Below are 20335 nucleotides of genomic sequence, written 5' to 3'. Positions count from 1 at the left end.
TACAAACAAACAAATATAACACCTTACAGCAAATATAAAACATATAATAAAAACAACATATAAACATAGTAATCACTGTTTAACAGTTTATAGTGCTACAATACGAACTAGAACCATAATAATGTTTTTAATGAAGTAAAACAGTAAAGTATGGGATTGAAATGTATTTTCATTTATGGGTGAACTAACCCTTATTTAAGCAGAAAAGCTATCTGAACTCTGGACATATACAGAGATAGCCAGCCTATATTAAATGCACACTGGTATGGTGTTAAACAATATTAGGCTACTTAGCTCGTAATGTATAATGGCAGCTCTAAGAAACATCCTGTTACCATATTGTTGTTACCATATGACAAAAGATTAATGAAAATGATTGTGTACAGAAATCAGGTGGATTTGATATGCAATGATTTATCAGCCTACTTTTTGTTTTTTTAGCTACATATTTGCATATTACTTTAGGAATAATATTTTTTATATAGCTTACATTTTTAACTTATGAGAATTATGAAAAGATCAGGGAACGTCGTTTCTGGAGCTCAACTCTAGCAGTATTAATACTCGTAAAGATGCTGATAGCTCAGGTGTGTTTGACTAAACTCTACGCAGGACCGACACTGCCCTTACATAAATATGAAAGTCAAACGGACAGTAGGCTATGTGGTGTCTTTATGAGTAAGTGAGTGAGTCATTAATTCTAACGTCTCGTTCAAATCGGGGATTGTTTGCTGAAAGTAGTTGGGGTAAGGTGTGTTTTTACAGTTTTGAATCACGCTTATTATTGATCCATGGTCGCAAGACATTCGGCTGTTTTTTATCCCATACCCCAGTGTTACCTCATTAAAAACATTATTATGGTTCTAGTTTGAGTTGGTGCTTAATACTTGGTGGTAATGTCATCTTTGTAATACAATATAAAAGTAAAACTTTAGCAGAGGATGGTTTCGATCCATCGACCTCTGGGTTATGGGCCCAGCACGCTTCCGCTGCGCCACTCTGCTCACGCTGTAACAGCGTGAACAACTCGCGTAATAATCACAAGACGATGCGAATGTATATGGTTTATGATGATTTATTATCACGGTTTATTATGGAGTATAAGGATGAAAATATTGATGTTACAATGATGACTCACTTTATATTTATGGTATAGTCATATTCGTTGTGTATATGTACACATGTTTAGACATTCACTTCTCTTCTGAGCAGCGCCCTCTACCGATAAACCATCACACTTGCACACAAAATATAACAAAATAATCCAAACCACTTGTGAAACAACAACATGTCTGTGAAAGGACGTCTGGTGTTATAATCTTAAAATAAAACAAAAGTAAAAGGTTTTGAAGAACCAAAAAATATCGCATATCCATGTTGTAGTTTTTCGTTCTCCTCTAATATGATATTTACGGCTGTGTGTGCGCAATGGAACACCTGCATACTACGTAGTGTACATTGTATACAAAACAAAACAGTAGGCTACGTGAAGCTGTGCACTGTGTAGCGATACACGTCGTTTCATTAGCTTGGAGTGGACTATTAATATATCGATGAATGCGTAGTGTACAAAACAACCCTACATCCCCACAGCACCTACACTACAGCCGCAGTACGAGCGAGTGCGCAGGGTGTGATTGTGACACAGCCCGGTGTCTCTCATGTGATGAAAACACGGAAAACGGAAGAGACGGTCGTGCTCTCGAGGTGAGAACATATAAACATTAACACTGACATTAAATACATCATATAACCATCGCACATCTCGTATGTCATCATTATTATATGTGTGTTTACTGTCTTACTCTAATGTTAGACGGAACAACGCAATGTTTAGACGGATGTGATGTGTATTTATTATTTTATTTAATATAATGAAAGCATGCTTGTGTTCGGTGCGGGATATTCCTCTATCGGTTTAATCACATCTAACGTCACAGCACGATAATACACCGCTTTATTCTCTCAGGATATTCAACGTACTTTCAGTTTCACTCGATTCGGTGTCGTAACGATCCGTATAGATTATATAAACCTTACGATTCTCTCTTGCTTCTCCTTTTACGTCTAATTTGACATTTTTAGTTTAGTTTCACGCTAAAAAGGCGACAGAATCACGCGCTGATGCGGGAAATTCCCGCAGGTCTGTGACGTCACAGCCAAAAACATTCCCGCAGCGGATTTCGCAATATCTCGTCATTACACGCTTAAACATACGCGATGTTATAGTTCCAACGAAATGAGAGCTAAAGTTTTACGAAACGAAACCGCTGGTCTGCCATTGCATTCAGGAAACACAGTCAAAACAAACATTATTCAGACACCAGATAACCTATAATTTGTGGTATTTTAGTTTCACTCGTGTGATCAGGACATGATTGCTCATTATGTAAGCGAGGAGAGCAAAATAAAGTAAACTCTGATATATTACACACAAATATTCTTCATACAGCGACTACCAGTGACATTTGGGACCAGAAATTATGTTCTGCTGAAGTGTGTTTTAAGTGTGTAATTGCTAATGCTTTTTTTACACACACACTGAACAACATGAAGCATTGCTTGGTCACTGGTTGAGCTAAACTGGTATTATCTAATTGTGTTGTTCAATTTAACGGCTGACAGATATTCAGCATAAATCATGTGTGAGAGTCCAACAGAAGGACGGACAAAACCAGTCAAATATCCACTGATCTGAGAACTGAGTTCTGCTCATGTTTACCCTCTTATGTGTTTACAATCACTTTATAAACTATAGCGAATAAACTGTGATAATGTGATCTGGGTAATAACTGGAAAATGACTATTTCAGTTATTGTCATGGTGAGACTTCCTCATGAATATGCTTATGTGTTTCAGGTGAATCTACAGTCATCATGCAGAGTACGGCGAACTACCTGTGGATGATGTCGGACCTGCTGGGTCAGGGCGCCACGGCCAACGTGTACCGCGGCCGGCACAAGGTACACTCCATCGTCTCAACTGCAGTTCTGAATAATGAGAATAAATGCTTCGTTCATCCGATGCAGTCGTTCATCAGTGTTTAAATCACCTCACATCAGAACCCAGAGAACAAACGTTCTTCCACTGACAATAATAGAATGTTTGTTTTTAAATGTAACGGTTTTTAAATGTTTCTGGTTTCAGAACATTCAGATTCAAAAGTAACATTCCATAATGTGTGAAGAACGATACAGTGTCACTGTTCCCGTAACGTTCACAGAACCGAGAAGAAACACTTGTACACATTTATAAAACTGGATGATGCTGTTAGCTGGGAATCTGATGAACTTTTGAATCTCCCACACAGGGATTTTGATTCGAGTCAGTGAATCGTTTGATTCCTCAGCGCTTGTTTCTGAACTCTGAGAGTGATGTGAACTTTATGTGCAACTCTCTGTAGAAAACGGGCGATCTGTACGCGGTCAAAGTGTTTAATAACCTGAGCTTTCTGCGGCCGCTGGATGTCCAGATGAGGGAGTTCGAGGTGCTGAAGAAGCTCAATCACAAGAACATCGTGAAGCTGTTCGCCGTCGAGGAGGAGGTGAGGCCACATCGAGTTCCACTTCAGAATTAAAATCTCCTGATGATTTACTCTTCCTCACATCATCCAAGATGTTCATGTCTTTCTTTCTTCTGTTGAAAAGAAATGAAGGTGTTTGAGGAACACACTCCAGGGTTTCTCCATATAGTGTCTCCAATGGGGTCCAGATGTGAGTCTCACTGCAGCTTCAAAGTCTCGACACGATCCAGCCGAGGAATAAGAGTCTGATCTAGACAAACCAGCCGACATTTAGAACAAAATAATGCTGGTCTTGCACTTGCTGTGATGCGACACACATTACGCGATCAGGGTGAAAGGTCAAGCGTGTTCCGGTTCACAAATTTAGAGTAGAGCAAATAACTCCGTCACCTTTTCTTCTTCAACTTCAAAATCGTCCAACATCGTTGATTTACCTTTTATTTAATTTTGTAAATGGCGTTTGACTCAGTCGTTGCGTGTTCGCTCTGTAAACACTGGGTCTGTTCTTCCGCCTACATCACACTTGACCTTTCACCCTGATTGTGTAATGTGTGTCGCATCACAGTGAGTGCAAGGCCAGCATTAGTGGTTAAAGTATATAAATGTGTATTTTGTTGTAAATGTCGCTGGTTTGTCTCGGCTGGATCGTGTCGAGACTTTGAAGCTGCACTGAAACTCACATCTGGACTTTCGACCCGTTGGACCCCATTGAAGACACTATATGGAGAAACCCTAAAGTGTGTTCCTCAAAAACCTTCATTTCTTTTCGACAGAAGAAAGAAAGACATGAACATCTCAGATGATGTGAGGGAGACGTTTTAATTCTGAAGTTAAACACAGTCACTGCTAAACTCTTCCCTGATTTACTTCCTCGTGTGTATGTGTGTGTGTGTAAGCTGTAATACCGGTTCTCTAAGAGCACCAAACGTCCCTGTTCTGTTGTGATTGTGAACGCTGATGTTGTTTGCCAGTCGAACACGCGTCACAAGGTGTTGGTGATGGAGTACTGCCCGTGCGGGAGCCTGTACACGGTTCTGGAGGAGCCGACCAACGCATACGGGCTCCCGGAGGACGAGTTCCTCATCGTTCTGCAGGACGTGGGTGAGTTCTGCACACACACGGGACGAGCTGAGACCACATGCAGCACCTGAAGGGTCGAGTGTGAGACTCAGAGGGGGCGTCATATGCCCATTTTCCACACGTTGGTGTGATTCTTTAGGGTCTTAGTGTAAAGTATGTACCATATTTTGGTTAAAATTCCTCAAATGGTTGTGTAAACAACACACTCTTTACCACCTCAAACACAGCTCTGTTCACAGCGACCCATTCCGGTGCATGTCTCTTTAAATGATAATGAGGTGCATGTCTCTTTAAATGATAATGAGGTGCATGTCTCTTTAAATGATAATGAGGTGCATGTCTCTTCAAATGATAATGAGGTGCATGTCTCTTTAAATGATAATGAGGTGCATGTCTCTTCAAATGATAATGAGGTGCATGTCTCTTTAAATGATAATGAGGTGCATGTCTCTTTAAATGATAATGAGGTGCATGTCTCTTTAAATGATAATGAGGTGCATGTCTCTTTAAATGATAATGAGCGACTGCCCCCCCTCCCCCTTGTCATGTGACAGTGGCGGGAATGAACCATCTGCGGGAGTACGGCATCGTGCACCGAGACATCAAGCCGGGGAACATCATGCGTGTGATCGGAGAGGACGGCCGGTCCGTGTACAAACTCACAGACTTCGGAGCCGCCCGCGAACTGGAGGACGACGAGCAGTTCGTCTCTCTCTACGGCACCGAGGAGTATCTGGTGAGCGGAGCATGATGGGAAAACACTAACCCCATTTAAAAAATAGATTTATTTCTTAATTTTGTAACATTTCACAAACAAAAAACAACATGAGCCGTATTGAAGGATCTCCGCTCGGAGGGTCCCGATCCACTTCTGACAAACGGACGCGCTCCCGGCGCTGGTCTAACAGGGCCGCGCTATTCTCTTAATGATCTGTGTGTGTGTGTGTGTGAGGAACATGTACTGACCTGTGTGTGTGTGTGTGTGCAGCATCCTGACATGTACGAGCGAGCGGTCCTGAGGAAAGATCACCAGAAGAAGTACGGCGCCACGGTGGATCTGTGGAGCATCGGCGTCACCTTCTATCACGCCGCCACCGGCTGCCTGCCGTTCAGACCCTTCGAGGGCCCGCGCAGGAACAAAGAAGTCATGTGGGTGCCGTCACACATACCTGCATCACACTAACTTGTCTCACACACACACACACACTAGGGCTTTGAGTTTTAAAGGGTTAGTTCACCCAAAAATGAAAATTCTGTCAGTATTTACTCACCCTCATGTTGTTCCAACCCCGTAAGACCTTCGTTCATCTTCGCAACACAAATTAAGATATTTAAGATATTAAGATCGCTCCTGCATACTAGTCCATAGGCTTCTTGAGGGAATGACTCTTGATGGCCTCGAAAAGTCATTAAAGACATCGTTAAAATAGTCCAAGTGACTACAGGGGCTCAATCTTAACTTTATCAAACGACGAGAACACTTTTGTGCGCAAAAACAACAAAAATAACGACTTTATTTCAACTATTCACTTCCTTCTCCATGAGCCTGTAGTCAGTTAACGTAGTGTGATTGCGTAAAGCTACGTCACACGTAGGCTCACTATTGGCCGACGCTGGTCATGTGTGTGTGATGCGTGTGACGTACAATAACAGAAGCTTACGCTATTAAACTAGTAACCTGACTCACGCAGAGGGAGAAATAAACCAATAGTTGAAATAAAGTCGTTATTTTTGTTGTTTTTGCGCACAAAAGTGTTCTCGTCGTTTGATAAACTTAAAGATTGAGCCCCTGTAGTCACTTGGACTATTTTAACGATGTCTTTAATGACTTTGAGGCCATCAAGAGTCATTCCCTCAAGAAGCCTATGGACTGTATGCAGGAGCGATCTTAATATCTTAAATATCTTAATTTGTGTTGCGAAGATGAACGAAGGTCTTACGGGGTTGGAACAACATGAGGGTGAGTAAATACTGACAGAATTTTCATTTTTGGGTGAACTAACCCTTTAAACATTACAATTCTGCTTATCGATTTCTAATTTCATTTCCAGTAAGGTAAACAAACATCACTCACATTTAGTCTTAAGCAGAACATGTGACTGTGTGTGAACATCATGAGCAGAAGAACTCTTACACACACTGCGTTTGCCTGAGGGGTTAAAAACCACAGAAGAACAAACAGCCCAACTAATACACACTTCAGCATTATTAAACACAACAAACACTCAGTCATTAAACATGAACACTTACAAAACTAGCAATCGCAACAAAAGATAGAACAAAGATACGACTGAAATAAAGAGTTTTTTCAGACTTTCAGTTTCAGGAACTCCTCAAATGTAGAGTAGCTGCAGTTTATCCATCAAATATACATTAGAGATGTAGGCACAGTTATTCAGTGTAAAGCGAGTGTGTTTTCTCAGTGTCCTGTTGTGTGATCGGTGTTATTATAGAGACGGAGGAATATGAGCGCTGTCCCTTTAAAAGCACAGCACACACACTCTCGCTCCAGCGCTTCACACTCATGCTGAGATACACACAGGAATCCACATTTACATATTATAACAAGTATCTGATTCCTGGATGTTTAGTGTGTTTGTCCAGCGCGTTTGGTGACCTGTTTGTGTGTGTGTCACAGGTATAAGATCATCACGGAGAAGCCGCCGGGCGCGATCTCAGGCCATCAGAAGTTCGAGAACGGGAAGATCGAGTGGAGCTCCGAGATGCCGATCTCCTGCAGCCTCTCCAAGTGTGTGTGTGTGTGTGTGTGACAGCAGCTCGTGGTGTGGAGGTGCACGTGTGTGACGGTGTGTGTGTGTTTCAGGGGTCTTCAGAGTCTCCTCACGCCAGTGCTGGCCAACATCCTGGAGGCGGATCAGGAGAAGTGTTGGGGATTCGACCAGTTCTTCGCCGAGACCAGCGACATCTTACACCGCATCGTGGTCTACGTGTTCAGCCTCCAGCAGGCCACGCTACACCACATCTACATACACACCTACAACACGTGAGCACACGCTACACCACATCTACATCAGTGTTGGGTGTAACTAATTACTAAGTAATTAGTTACTATAATTTAATTACTTTTCCCTTGAAAATGTAAAGTAAGGGATTACTCTTCATTTATCTGTTATTTAATTACAGTTACTTCTGATGTAATTGAGGTAAATACTGTGTATGGATCAATCCGATCTCACAGCGATTCGTATGCATTTTATGAGTTGTGTCTAAATCGTACGACCGCACTTGTACAAATTCGTATGAATTATTGTAAAATATCTATGGAAAAGTGTGAAATGTAATGAGATCAGACATAAAACAATAGTGGGTTTAACATCGAAATATATTGTCTGATGTTAAAAAGTATGTTTTTATAATGTAACCTTCTCCACCTTGGTCAGTTTAAGGATAATTCATGCAATATTATAGTATTTATTTGAAAGAATTAAAACCGATTCATGCCTATCCTTGTATTATTCAGCTGGTTGAGATTGATTATGGGATTTTGAAAGTAATTAAAATTAATTAAATACTTTTTTAGAGAGAGTAATTAGTACAGTAATCTAATTACACTGTTGAAGAGGTAATTAGTAACTAGTAATTAATTACTTTTTTAGAGTAGCTTACCCAACACTGATCTACACACACCTACAACACTTGTGTGAGCTATAATTGTGCCTCTGTTCTCCAGGGCGAACCTGTTCCAGGAGCTGCTCTTCCGGCGGACCAACATCGCGCCGTCGCATCAGGAGTTCCTGTACGAGAGCCGGCGCCTCGTGTTCGACCCCACCCGCCAGGCCCAGAGCTTCCCCAAGTCCTCCCGCGACAATCCCATCATGCTCCTCAGCCGAGACCCCGTCAACACCGTCGGCCTGGTGTTCGAGGACCGTGAGTCTGTCGCGTTACTCGTTACATCGTAACCTAAAGCCTTGTTCACACTACATGATTTTAAAACGTCGGGCTGAACTGTGCGGTTCACACTACATGACGTGCTCTCAGTGAAATCAGGAGTGTTCAAGTTGTTTAGCTGTTCACACCACAAAACACGACGTGATTGATCCACAACAGGAGGTAACTCACTACACGAGTTAACAACGCACTACATAGAGATACAACCACGATCGGATGATAAGAGCAGATCATTTGTGACTCAATGAGAGCTGTTTCAGTACTATGGTACGGTCTAAATCATGAAAATAATCACATAAATAACAACTTTGTCACCCAACGAGTCTATCTTGTCTACAAACCACGTATTGTCACGAAAAAACACGCAATAAATAAATAAATAAATATTGCGCCAATACCCAGCGAAGAAGAGAACACAACACGTGAATATGGACCTCAGACAGAAACTAGTGCTGAATGCAAAAAAACAAACAAAAAAACAAAGATTTACCTGGTGTCCTCAACCCAAGCGTTGCTATGATTGGCTGTACTCATGACATCACTGAGGTCGAGTCGCGCGACGGCTCTGGATATCTAGCAGGCTAGATATTTTTCTGTGCTCGGCGAGGCGTCTGCAAGCGTTTTCGCTGCGTTGTTGGCTCTTTCATACTAACAGATTGGCCGCTAATCCCCCGCGATTTGCACGCGATAACACCCCGACCAGTCGGCGAGCTCAACGATTTGCAAATCGGGCTTAAAATCCTGTAGTGTGAACTTGGCTTAACCTGATAACTGACCTTGATAACGAGGACCCCTGTGTTTGCAGCCAGCCCTCCGAAAGTGCAGCCGCGCTACGACCTGGACCTGGACGCTAGCTACGCCAAGGTGAGAGCGCAGGACTGAGAGAGGTCATAGGTCAAACCCCAAGACACGTGATCCGAGCCGGGACGCGTGTGTGAGGTCCTGTGAGATAATTCACGGATGTGTGTGTGTGTGTGTGCGCAGACGTTCGCGGGGGACGTGGGCTATCTGTGGAAGACGTCCGACTCGCTGCTGCTGTACCAGGAGCTCGTGAGGAAAGCCGTGCGCGGCCTGAAGTGAGTGTGTGCGTCAGAGGACACCAAGCCACGGCTGAAATGTTTTTAGAGTTGGTCTCATACCCGTGATGTGTGTGTGTGTGTGTGTGTGTTGCAGTGAGCTGATCAGAGACGAGTACAGCGAGACGACACACAAGAAGACGGAGGTGATCCACGCGTGTAGCTACTGTAGCCAAACACTGGAGAGGACCGAGCAGATGTGAGTGTGTGTCTGTAGCTCTAAACACGTTATACGCCGTCAGCGTTTCCACGGATTCACGTTTCTGAAGTTTATGCAGAGATGATTACGTTTTTAAAAAATGTCAACACTTGGCCTTTACTACATAAGGCCTATATGAAGATAGTGTGTGTGTGTGTGTGTGTGTGTGTGTGTCAGGTGTGAGGTCATGATGCAGGGAAACATGCTGTCGGCGGAGTACGATGAGATCCGGGATATGAGGAAGAAGGTGATGCGGGTGAGTCAAGGGTTAAAGGTTGAAAGCGTGTTCATGTAAGCGCTGGCTCGCTTCATCACGTCTCTCTCTCTCTCTCACACACACACACACACACAGCTGTCCAGCTCTCTGGGCTCGATGGAGCAGACGCTGCAGGACATCAGCACCATGTTCCTGCCCGGCGGGAGTCTGACCGACACCTGGACGCAGCAAGTGGGAACGCATCCGGAAGACCGGAAGTGAGTTACTCCACACACACACACACACACTCGCACTCCCGGTGAAACACTCTGACTCTGGATCGGTAAGATTTATGTTTTTTAAAGAAGTTATATTAAATTGTAATCATATTTAACAATATTACTTTTTGTTGTTGTTATAATAAAATAAACTCAGCGTTGCTGAGCAGGAGAGACTTCTCTAAAAACATCTCCCCGATCCAGATGTGTGTGTGTGTGTGTGTGTGTGTGTGTGTAATCATGCATAATGCTCTGTTATTACTATAGTAAGTAGACAGTGTGAAATGAAGTGTAAGCATGAACATGACTGACGTGTTGTTGTGTTTGTGAAGTGTGGAGAAGATCAAAGTTCTGCTGGACGCCATCAGCGCCGTTTACCAGCAGTTCAAGAAGGACAAGGCCGAGAGACGTGAGTGTGTGTGTGAGAGAACATCACAAGCCGCTTTACTTCTCATGTCATCAGTGTCTGATTCCTGTCTCGTCTCCGCAGGTTTGCCCTATAATGAAGAACAGATCCACAAGTTCGACAAGTGAGTGTGTGTGAGTGTTTGTGTGTGTTTGTGTGTGTGTGTTTGTGAGTGTGTGAGTGAGTGAATGTGTGGATGTGTGTGTGTGTGAGAGTGAGTGTTTCACGATGACCTGAAGATCTGTGTGTTTCCTCAGACAGAAGCTGGTTCTGCACGCCACTAAAGCGCGGGCGCTCTTCACGGACGAGTGTGCCATGAAGTATCGGCTCTTCATCTCCAAGAGTGAGGAGTGGATGAAGTGAGTCATGTGACCTGCTGTGTTCTGACACGTGACTGAGCGCAGGGCTCTCATTGGCTGTTGCCATGGTAACTGTGCTGTTGTCTTTGCAGGAAGTTCCATCACGTCCGTAAGCACCTCTTGTCTCTGACTGGTCAGTTCTCCAGCCTGGAACAGGAAGTGACTCTGATCCTGCAGCGCTTGTATAAAGTGAGTAAACAGGAAGTGCTATCCGTGTAGCCGCGCTGTAACGACACAGAGACGCTAACGTGTGTGTGTTTTCAGCTGATGGAGCAGCTGCCTCAGAAGATGATGCCCATGACGGCCGGAGGACTCAAACCGCAGGCGTATCTCAGTCCCAGCACTCTGGTGGAGATGACCCTGGGGTGAGCATGACCTCTGACCGCTAACGTATGATATGGACAGGGTTTGAGATCTAAAATCTGCTCATCTGTGGCTTACTGAACACACTCGTCACTACATATAACGGCGCGCTTGTTCATTTGCATTGAAGCAAAAGCGAAGATTAAAAAGCATTCGGTGAACAGAAAACACATTATTTTTCATGTTTTTTGTCTTGTATTGATCTGTTCACATAAAATATATTTTGGTGATGAGGATGAAAGAGGAAGAGGTGGAGATGCTGGATGACAGGATTTTATTTGAATAAGAAATTTTGTAATGTATATATACATACATGTGTATATACACACACACAGAAATAAACCAGATTAACATCACAGCTTTTATATATTTTGTATATAAACTGTGACGTAGTTAATCTGGTTTATTTCTTTTTGTTTTTATTTTGTTTTTTTTGTTTTTGGCTAGTAGAAGTTAGTATGAAACCGTGAACTGCGAAAAAAAAATCTAAACATTTGGAGGTTTAAATCGAAACATTACCAGATTAAAGTCGAAATATTACGAGATTAAAGTCGAAACATTACGAGATTAAAGACGAAACATTTCGAGATTAAAGACAAAAAATTACGAGATTAAAGACGAAACATTTCGAGATTAAAGAGGAAACATTACGAGATTAAAGACGAAACATTACGAGATTAAAGACGAAACATTACGAGATTAAAGACGAAACATTACGAGATTAAAGAAGAAACATTAGAAGATTGAAGTCGAAGCATTACGAGATTAAAGTCGAAACATTTCGAGATTAAAGACGAAACTTTACGAGATTAAAGACGAAACATTATGAGATTAAAGTCGAAACATTACGAGATTAAAGTCGAAACATTACGAGATTAAAGACGAAACATTACAAGATTAAAGACGAAATATTACGAGATTAAAGACAAAACATTACGAGATTAAAGACGAAACTTTACGAGATTAAAGACGAAACATTACGAGATTAAAGTCGAAACATTACGAGATTAAATTCGATACATTACGAGATTAAAGACGAAACATTACAGGATTAAAGACGAAACTTTACGAGATTAAAGACGAAACATTTGGAGATTAAAGTCGAAACAGTACGAGATTAAAGACGAAACATTACGAGATTAAAGACGAAACATTACGAGATTAAAGAAGAAACATTAGAAGATTGAAGTCGAAGCATTACGAGATTAAAGTCGAAACATTTCGAGATTAAAGAGGAAACATTACGAGATTAAAGTCGAAACAGTACGAGATTAAAGACGAAACATTTCGAGATTAAAGACGAAACATTTCGAGATTAAAGACGAAACTTTACGAGATTAAAGACGAAACATTTCGAGATTAAAGACGAAACATTACGAGATTAAAGTCGAAACATTACGAGATTAAATTCGATACATTACGAGATTAAAGACGAAACATTACAGGATTAAAGACGAAACTTTACGAGATTAAAGACGAAACATTTGGAGATTAAAGTCGAAACATTACGAGATTAAAGTCGAAACAGTACGAGATTAAAGACGAAACATTTCGAGATTAAAGACGAAACATTTCGAGATTAAAGACGAAACTTTACGAGATTAAAGACGAAACATTTCGAGATTAAAGACGAAACTTTACGAGATTAAAGACGCAACATTTCGAGATTAAAGACGAAACTTTACGAGATTAAAGTCGAAACAGTACGAGGTTAAAGACGAAACATTTCGAGATTAAAGATGAAACATTACGAGATTAAAGACGAAACATTATGAGATTAAAGATGAAACATTACGAGATTAAAGACGAAACATTTCGAGATTAAAGATGAAACATTACGAGATTAAAGACGAAACATTACAAGATTAAAGACGAAATATTACGAGATTAAAGACGAAACATTTGGAGATTAAAGTCGAAACATTACAAGATTAAAGTCGAAACATTACGAGATTAAAGTCGAAACATTTGGAGATTAAAGTCGAAACATTACGAGATTAAAGACGAAACATTTGGAGATTAAAGTCGAAACATTACGAGATTAAAGTCGAAACATTACGAGATTAAAGACGAAACATTTGGATATTAAAGTCGAAACATTACGAGATTAAAGACGAAACATTTCGAGATTAAAGACGAAACTTTACGAGATTAAAGACGAAATATTACGAGATTAAAGACGAAACATTACGAGATTAAAGACGAAACATTACGAGATTAAAGTCGAAACATTACGAGATTAAAGTCGAAACATTACGAGATTAAAGACGAAACTTTACGAGATTAAAGACGAAATATTACGAGATTAAAGTCGAAACATTACGAGATTAAAGTCGAAACATTACGAGATTAAAGTCGAAACATTACGAGATTAAAGACGAAACATTACGAGATTAAAGACGAAACATTACGAGATTAAAGACGAAATATTACGAGATTAAAGACGAAACATTGCGAGATTATGTTAGAAGTCAAAATGTTAGAATATTTTTTTTTTTTTTTCGCTGTGGTTCAGGGCTTCCGTAAATTCTGAATGGCGGGTAACTTGAACATTTTTTAGCTGAATTGGCCGGTGAGTAAAAAGGTTAATTTCCAGCCCTGGATATAGCCGTGTGATCAGAGAGGATGATGCGTGTCTGTTGCCCACAGGATGAAGAAGCTGAAGGAGGAGATGGAGGGAGTGGTGAAGGAGCTGGCGGAGAACAACCTGTTCCTGGAGAGGTGAAGCTTCCTCACACACACATACACACCTGAACTCACTCCTACACACAGACACACACACTGATCTCCTGTGTTTCAGGTTCGGCTCGCTGACGGTGGACGGCGCCATCAGGAACGTGGACCGGATCTGACCGGATCTCAGCCCTCTCTGTTGTACATATGAATAGAGTGTAAATACAGTACACATGCTGAAACTCTTCTTTATCTCTTAAATCTTGTGTTAATTCTCAAACTAGAGTTGTTATTAAACACGAATAAGTGCTTTTACTTTCTGTTCTTATCATGAAAATGAGACCTAGCTCTTCGGTTTGATCCATAAACACCTGTGCGCTTCGTGAACGCTCGTGTTCGTCAGGCCGTGAACAAACGTTCGGCTGACATCATGGGAACGTCACTATCGAACCTTCGGAAACGAGTTCAAACATTATAAACGTTTCAGAAAAAAACATTCCATGATGGATGTATAAATAATGTTTTTGTGCTAACGTTTTGGGAACATTATTAAAGCCCAGATAACTCTGAACGAACGTTTGTTCACGAGAGAACGCTCCTGTTCAACGACTAACGTTTTTACTGAGACGACTGTTTTCCATCAGTGTAAATGAAAACTATTTATAGACTTTAATGTTGTTTTCTGTAAATGAGGATTAAAAAAAGAAGAAACCTTCATCTGTTTCTTTACTGCTTCTCACTCTACACACACAATGAGCTGAAAGTGAATGATTGAATGATTGACAGCTCAAAATCCTCTGAGCGCTGGGGTCAAAGGTCAACAGAACTGAGAGCATCTCCAAATGAACGTGGTTTTCTCTCGGTTGTGTGTGAGTGGAATTAGAAATCTCTCTGATGATACAGCTGTCAGTCGCCATGACAACAGACACAAAAGAACAGCCTCTCCTCAGCAGCTGTTGCCATGGCAACACCCTCAGACAACAGCATCAGCTCGGATGTAACAAACACTTGACAGATTCATTACATCCGCTTAGATAATGACACTTGCTGAAGAACAAACCCTGCATCACTGACGTCACCGGCCGTCCACAAAATGACAGTTTGGCTTTAAAAACGCGCGTTCGTGAAAACGTAATGCGTGTATTAGGGTTAATAAGTAATGTATATTTAAATATCTTTGGCTCAGTACAAAAACAAAGCAACAAATCAGTGTTTTATAAGCCCCACCGTGATTTGTGGCTCATACATGAATAATTCATGAGCACAATCAAAACTGCTACGTCACGGATTTACATACTCGTGTCTGATGTGAGTGCGCGCGCGTGCTCGATGGATGATGCTGAGATCGATTGATTTGTAAAGCGGAGGACATGTATGAGGAGAAGCGATGGAGGAAATAAACGACTCGAGAAGGAGGAGGAGGAGGAGAAGAAGAAACGCTTGATGCGAGGACGCTGAGGTGAGTCTGAGGGAAACAACACGACGCGCCTCACGCGAGCGTTACTCGCGCGTCATACTCATAAACATGCACGAGCAGCTGCATATCTCATAATATACTGTTGCTGCATGTGTTATCCGCCGTGAACCAGCGTCTGTGGGGATGCTGAATCATAACAGGCCCTCATATGGAAATATATACGACGATTAATAAACCTTTACATTTTTTAATAGTCCTTTTTACCCTCTGGAAACTGTTCGCGTGTCGGCCAAAAATTACCGTTTTTCATTTCAATGAAATGATTATACTGTGTGTTTATAGTTCGATGAAAGGTTGGATTTAATATTTTGTATTTTTAGGGGGGTTTTTCTGTTACTAATGATATGCATGCTGTAGTTAAAATGCATTAATTCACTTTTTGAGCATATACTTTTAGAATGAAAATGAAACATTTCAATTAAAACAGTCAGGAATGTTTAATGCTTTGGGAGTTTGAACACTTGGCAGATCATTGTTGAAATGAAATCAGTAAAAAATAAAGTTAACTTTAAAAAAGTAATACAATTTTACATTTGTTATGTTATGATAAATGCACAAAAAATAAAATTTTAAATATTTTATTTGAAATATATATTTTACAAAACATTTTATATTCTAAAACAGAAAATCAAAGACATAAAGCTGTGTTCCAACACTATGTCCCATATATCAACCTCATGTTTCAACCCATGTTTGGGTAAAATATGGACGAACCCATCCATTGGTTGTAATTACATTTTAAACACAACTGTTGGGTTTGTCCATATTTTACCCAAACGTGGGTTGAAACAACCCAGCATTTTTGTGAGGTTGATATATCAATAATTGAGCTTTCGGTGTGATTTTGTTTTGCCTCAGTTCCAATTCTTTTTGGGATCATTTCAGTTTCTCAATTCATGTCCATGATTGTGTGTTCAAATACGTAAAGTGAGATCTATAAATGTTGTTTATCTTCATCATACTCTTCAGAAATCCTGTGGGATCAGATGTGTTGTTGAATTACAGCGTCTTCAGAGTAAACTGTACGCTGAGATCAGCACACACACACACAGGTAATGAGCGTCTCTCGAGGAACACCTTCAGTCTCGGATGGCTCATGGCTGTAATAGAATAGAAGCTCTCTGGATGATTTGCATCCGGCACACAGCGCTTTAAATCTCTGATCAACATTCAATAAGGTTTGTCTTCTCTAAAAAAAAGTTAATGTTTCTTCTGACAATGTTAATAACTCAGTATTTGATAAATCAGTGATCGTGTTTTATCACTCAAGTCTAGAACATGATTCGGGTTCATTCACTCACCCTCATGTCATGAAGTCCTTCACATCTGATCTAATCTGATTATGTATTTAAGAGATTGCACTTGCTTCCTCACACATCAGTCGTTTCACAATCCTTCAGTAGTGCTGTGTGTGTGTCTGAAACAGAACATCTGACAATAAAAGGTTCTAGACTAAGGTACCAGCTATCTGTCCCTGGTTACAGGGGAGTTTAGCCCTGGAAACACCAGATATCTGTCCCTGGTTACAGGGGAGTTTAGCCCTGGAAACACCAGATATCTGTCCCTGGTTACAGGGGAGTTTAGCCCTGGAAACACCAGATATCTGTCCCTGGTTACGGGGAAGTTCAGTCCTGGAAACCCCAGATATCTGTCCCTGGTTACGGGGAAGTTCAGTCCTGGAAACCCCAGATATCTGTCCCTGGTTACGGGGGAGTTCAGTCCTGGAAACACCAGATATCTGTCCCTGGTTACGGGGGAGTTCAGTCCTGGAAACACCAGATATCTGTCCCTGGTTACGGGGGAGTTCAGTCCTGGAAACACCAGATATCTGTCCCTGGTTACGGGGGAGTTCAGCCCTGGAAACACCAGATATCTGTCCCTGGTTACGGGGGAGTTCAGTCCTGGAAACACCAGATATCTGTCCCTGGTTACGGGGGAGTTCAGCCCTGGAAACACCAGATATCTGTCCCTGGTTACGGGGGAGTTCAGTCCTGGAAACACCAGATATCTGTCCCTGGTTACGGGGGAGTTCAGCCCCGGAAACACTAGATGTCTGTCCCTGGTTACGGGGGAGTTCAGCCCTGGAAACACCAGATCTCTGTCCCTGGTTACAGGGAAGTTTTGTATATATAGAGTTAGATATAACTATATAAACTATATTATCTTTATACAGAGAGTAGGATATATAACTATACAAACTATATTATCTATATATAGAGTTGGATATATATAACTACTGTATATAAACTAGATAATAAACGTATAATCTATATATGCAATATATAGAGTTGGATATGTAACCCTAACCATTGTCGATATATAGAGTTGGATATATAACTCTACAAACTATTATCTATATAGAGTTGGTCATATTATCTATATAACTATATAAACTATATTATAAATATAACTATATAAACTATGTTATCTATATAGTGATATATATAACTATATAAACTATGTTATCTATATAGTGATGTATATAACTATATAAACTATTATAATAGAGCAGCTGTACACAGATGTAACTGATTATCTGTTCCTGTCGTGTGTTTTAGCTTTGATCGACTCGGAGAGGCTGATGATGTACTTCCTGTCCATGGAGGGCGCGAAGCCATCGCTCCACCCTGCTTTCCTTTTCAACGACTCCGAAAGGAACGATTCTTCAACGCCAACGCCGGTCATGTGCCGCCTGGACTCGTCCTCGTTCCAGAGCAACGGCTCGCTGACCTCATACGACCTAACCTATGACCTGACCCCGACAGAGGTCACGCTCCTCGGCCTGGTGTTCAGCGTCTTCTGGCTCGTGTCGGTTCTGGGAAACTCGCTGGTGTGTCTGGTGATCCATCGCAGCCGCAGAACTCAGTCCACGACCAACTACTTTGTGGTGTCGATGGCATGCGCGGACCTGCTGCTTAGCTTAGCCTGTGCGCCGCTAGTTCTGCTCCAGGTGTCGGCGGGTCACTGGCCTCTGACCGCGGCCGCATGTCGAACCGTACGCTACCTTCAGCACCTGTGCCCCGGCGTCCAGGTGTACGTGCTCCTGTCCATCTGCGTCGACCGCTTTTACACCATCGTGTACCCGCTAAGTTTTAAAGTGTCGCGCGAGAAGGCTAAGCGCATGATTTTAGCATCATGGCTGTTCGATGCCGCCTTCGTGTCGCCGTGTTTGTTCTTCTACGGATCCACGACTTCTCGGAACCACTGCGACTTCTTCCTAGCAGATAGCTGGGACGGGTTAGCATACGCGGTCACGCACCTGCTCTTCGGATTCCTGGTGCCGGCCCTTCTAATCGTGTACTTCTACCAGCGGGTGGTGCGCTACATCTGGAGGATCGGCGCCGATGGGCGAACGGTGCGCAGGACCATGAACATCGTCCCCAGGACTAAAGTCAAAACCATTAAGATGTTCCTGATGCTAAACGGTATGTTTCTGCTAAGCTGGATGCCGTTTTACGTGGCGCAGTTGTGGCACCCGTCGGGCTCCGGCAGACAGGGGGCGCTGTTCTTCATCGCCGTCACCTGGATCTCCTTCAGCTCCACCGCGTCCAAACCCACGCTCTACTCCGTGTACAATGCTAACTTCCGGCGTGGCATGAGAGAGACCTTCTGCATGTCATCTATGAAGTGCTACCGCAGTAACGCGTACACCATCACCGCTAGCTCGCGGATCGCGAAAAAGAACTACATCGGCGTGGTGGATCTGCCGGTGCCAGCAAAGACACTCGTCAAAGACTCGGTTTACGACACTTTCGACCGAGAAGCAAAGGAGAAGAAATTAGCATGGCCCATTAGCTCTAACCCACCCAACACTTTTGTGTAAAGGCTCTCTTTTGTCGTAACGCAACAGTTCACACATACATTTACATTAATTTGTTGTAACATTCAACGCTGTGCTGTTTTTCAAAAACATCTTATTGAACAAAACTATATTCTGAGAACATTTAAAAACACTTCTGTGAACGATACGAAACAGTGACTGCATCATTCTTCAAACATTATGAAACGTTACTTCTGAATCTGAACGTTCTGAAACCAGAAACATTTAAAATCAGATAACTTTGAACGAACGTTCAATTAATGTTTTGAGAACGTTTGTTCATAACGTTGAGAGAACCTTGACGGAACGTTTCCTGTTCGCTGAGATGAGGCCAGCTTTGAGTGAACTGTTGCTTTACCTGCACCTCGATCATGAAACGCGCGATCACATTAGCTCTCTGATGGATGGAGCGCCGCTCACACACTTCCTGTTGGACTCACCATCCCTGACACCTCCTGGAGTAACTGGATTACGCGGCAGGATGTGACCGAGCTACGCCTGCAGAGATGCTAAACCGCGGTGCTACTGCTAACTGTGACGTCACGTGTTCTTCTGTCGGTGTCCTGCAGGATTCATGGGAATCTTCAGAAATGAGTTTTGTGTTTTTGTCCCTGTAGTTGCAGATACACTTTGTCTCATAGGTGTGTGTGTGTCGTGTCATGATGCAAGACAGACGTGTCACGTGTCCCTGTGACTTTACAATTAAACGTCCTGTGAGATTCAGATGAGTCCCACGGTGTGACTGATTACTGATGCTCTACTTACATCGCACAGCTGATCCTCCGATCACAAACACTGGTGCACATCATGTCCAAGTAAATGAGATTATAAAAGTTAATTAATACAAAAACTTATACTATAAAAATATTTTACTTGAAAATTAAAACATTTTATTAGAATACATAAAAAAGTCCTTACATGATAAATGTAAATATTTAAATTAAATTAAATACATTTGAGTTTTTTTTTAAATAAA

General features: G+C 41.8%; 2 protein-coding genes across 3 annotated transcripts; both read left to right on the top strand.

Moving 5' to 3' along the window:
- The first annotated feature begins 1372 nt into the window (after positions 1-1372).
- On the top strand, positions 1373-14777 carry tbk1 (TANK-binding kinase 1). Of its 2 annotated transcripts, none has more exons than XM_089126682.1 (21): positions 1373-1707; positions 2860-2963; positions 3404-3544; positions 4495-4624; positions 5158-5339; positions 5592-5752; positions 7242-7352; positions 7428-7607; positions 8295-8491; positions 9318-9376; positions 9497-9588; positions 9686-9787; positions 9965-10043; positions 10140-10261; positions 10594-10670; positions 10752-10791; positions 10925-11026; positions 11119-11215; positions 11291-11391; positions 14039-14110; positions 14190-14777. In XM_089126682.1, exons 2-21 carry the CDS (start codon positions 2877-2879, stop codon positions 14239-14241), a joined length of 2184 nt encoding a protein of 727 aa, XP_088982808.1. In that variant the 5' UTR covers positions 1373-1707; positions 2860-2876; the 3' UTR covers positions 14242-14777. The 2 variants fall into 2 exon arrangements, with proteins under 2 accessions (XP_088982808.1, XP_088982807.1); XM_089126681.1 differs by having other exon boundaries at positions 10907-11026.
- Positions 14778-14934: 157 nt separating this feature from the next.
- On the top strand, positions 14935-20082 carry gpr19 (G protein-coupled receptor 19). The gene is made up of 2 exons (XM_039660776.2): positions 14935-15521; positions 18098-20082. Exon 2 carries the CDS (start codon positions 18121-18123, stop codon positions 19360-19362), a length of 1242 nt encoding a protein of 413 aa, XP_039516710.2. The 5' UTR covers positions 14935-15521; positions 18098-18120; the 3' UTR covers positions 19363-20082.
- Positions 20083-20335: the final 253 nt, after the last annotated feature.

This window comes from Pimephales promelas, chromosome 24 (genome assembly GCF_988280905.1).
Source record: "Pimephales promelas chromosome 24, fPimPro1.hap1.1, whole genome shotgun sequence".
Lineage (NCBI taxonomy): Eukaryota > Metazoa > Chordata > Actinopteri > Cypriniformes > Leuciscidae > Pimephales > Pimephales promelas.
Note: the sequence above shows the minus strand (reverse complement) of the source record. Positions and strands in the feature narration are given on the sequence as shown.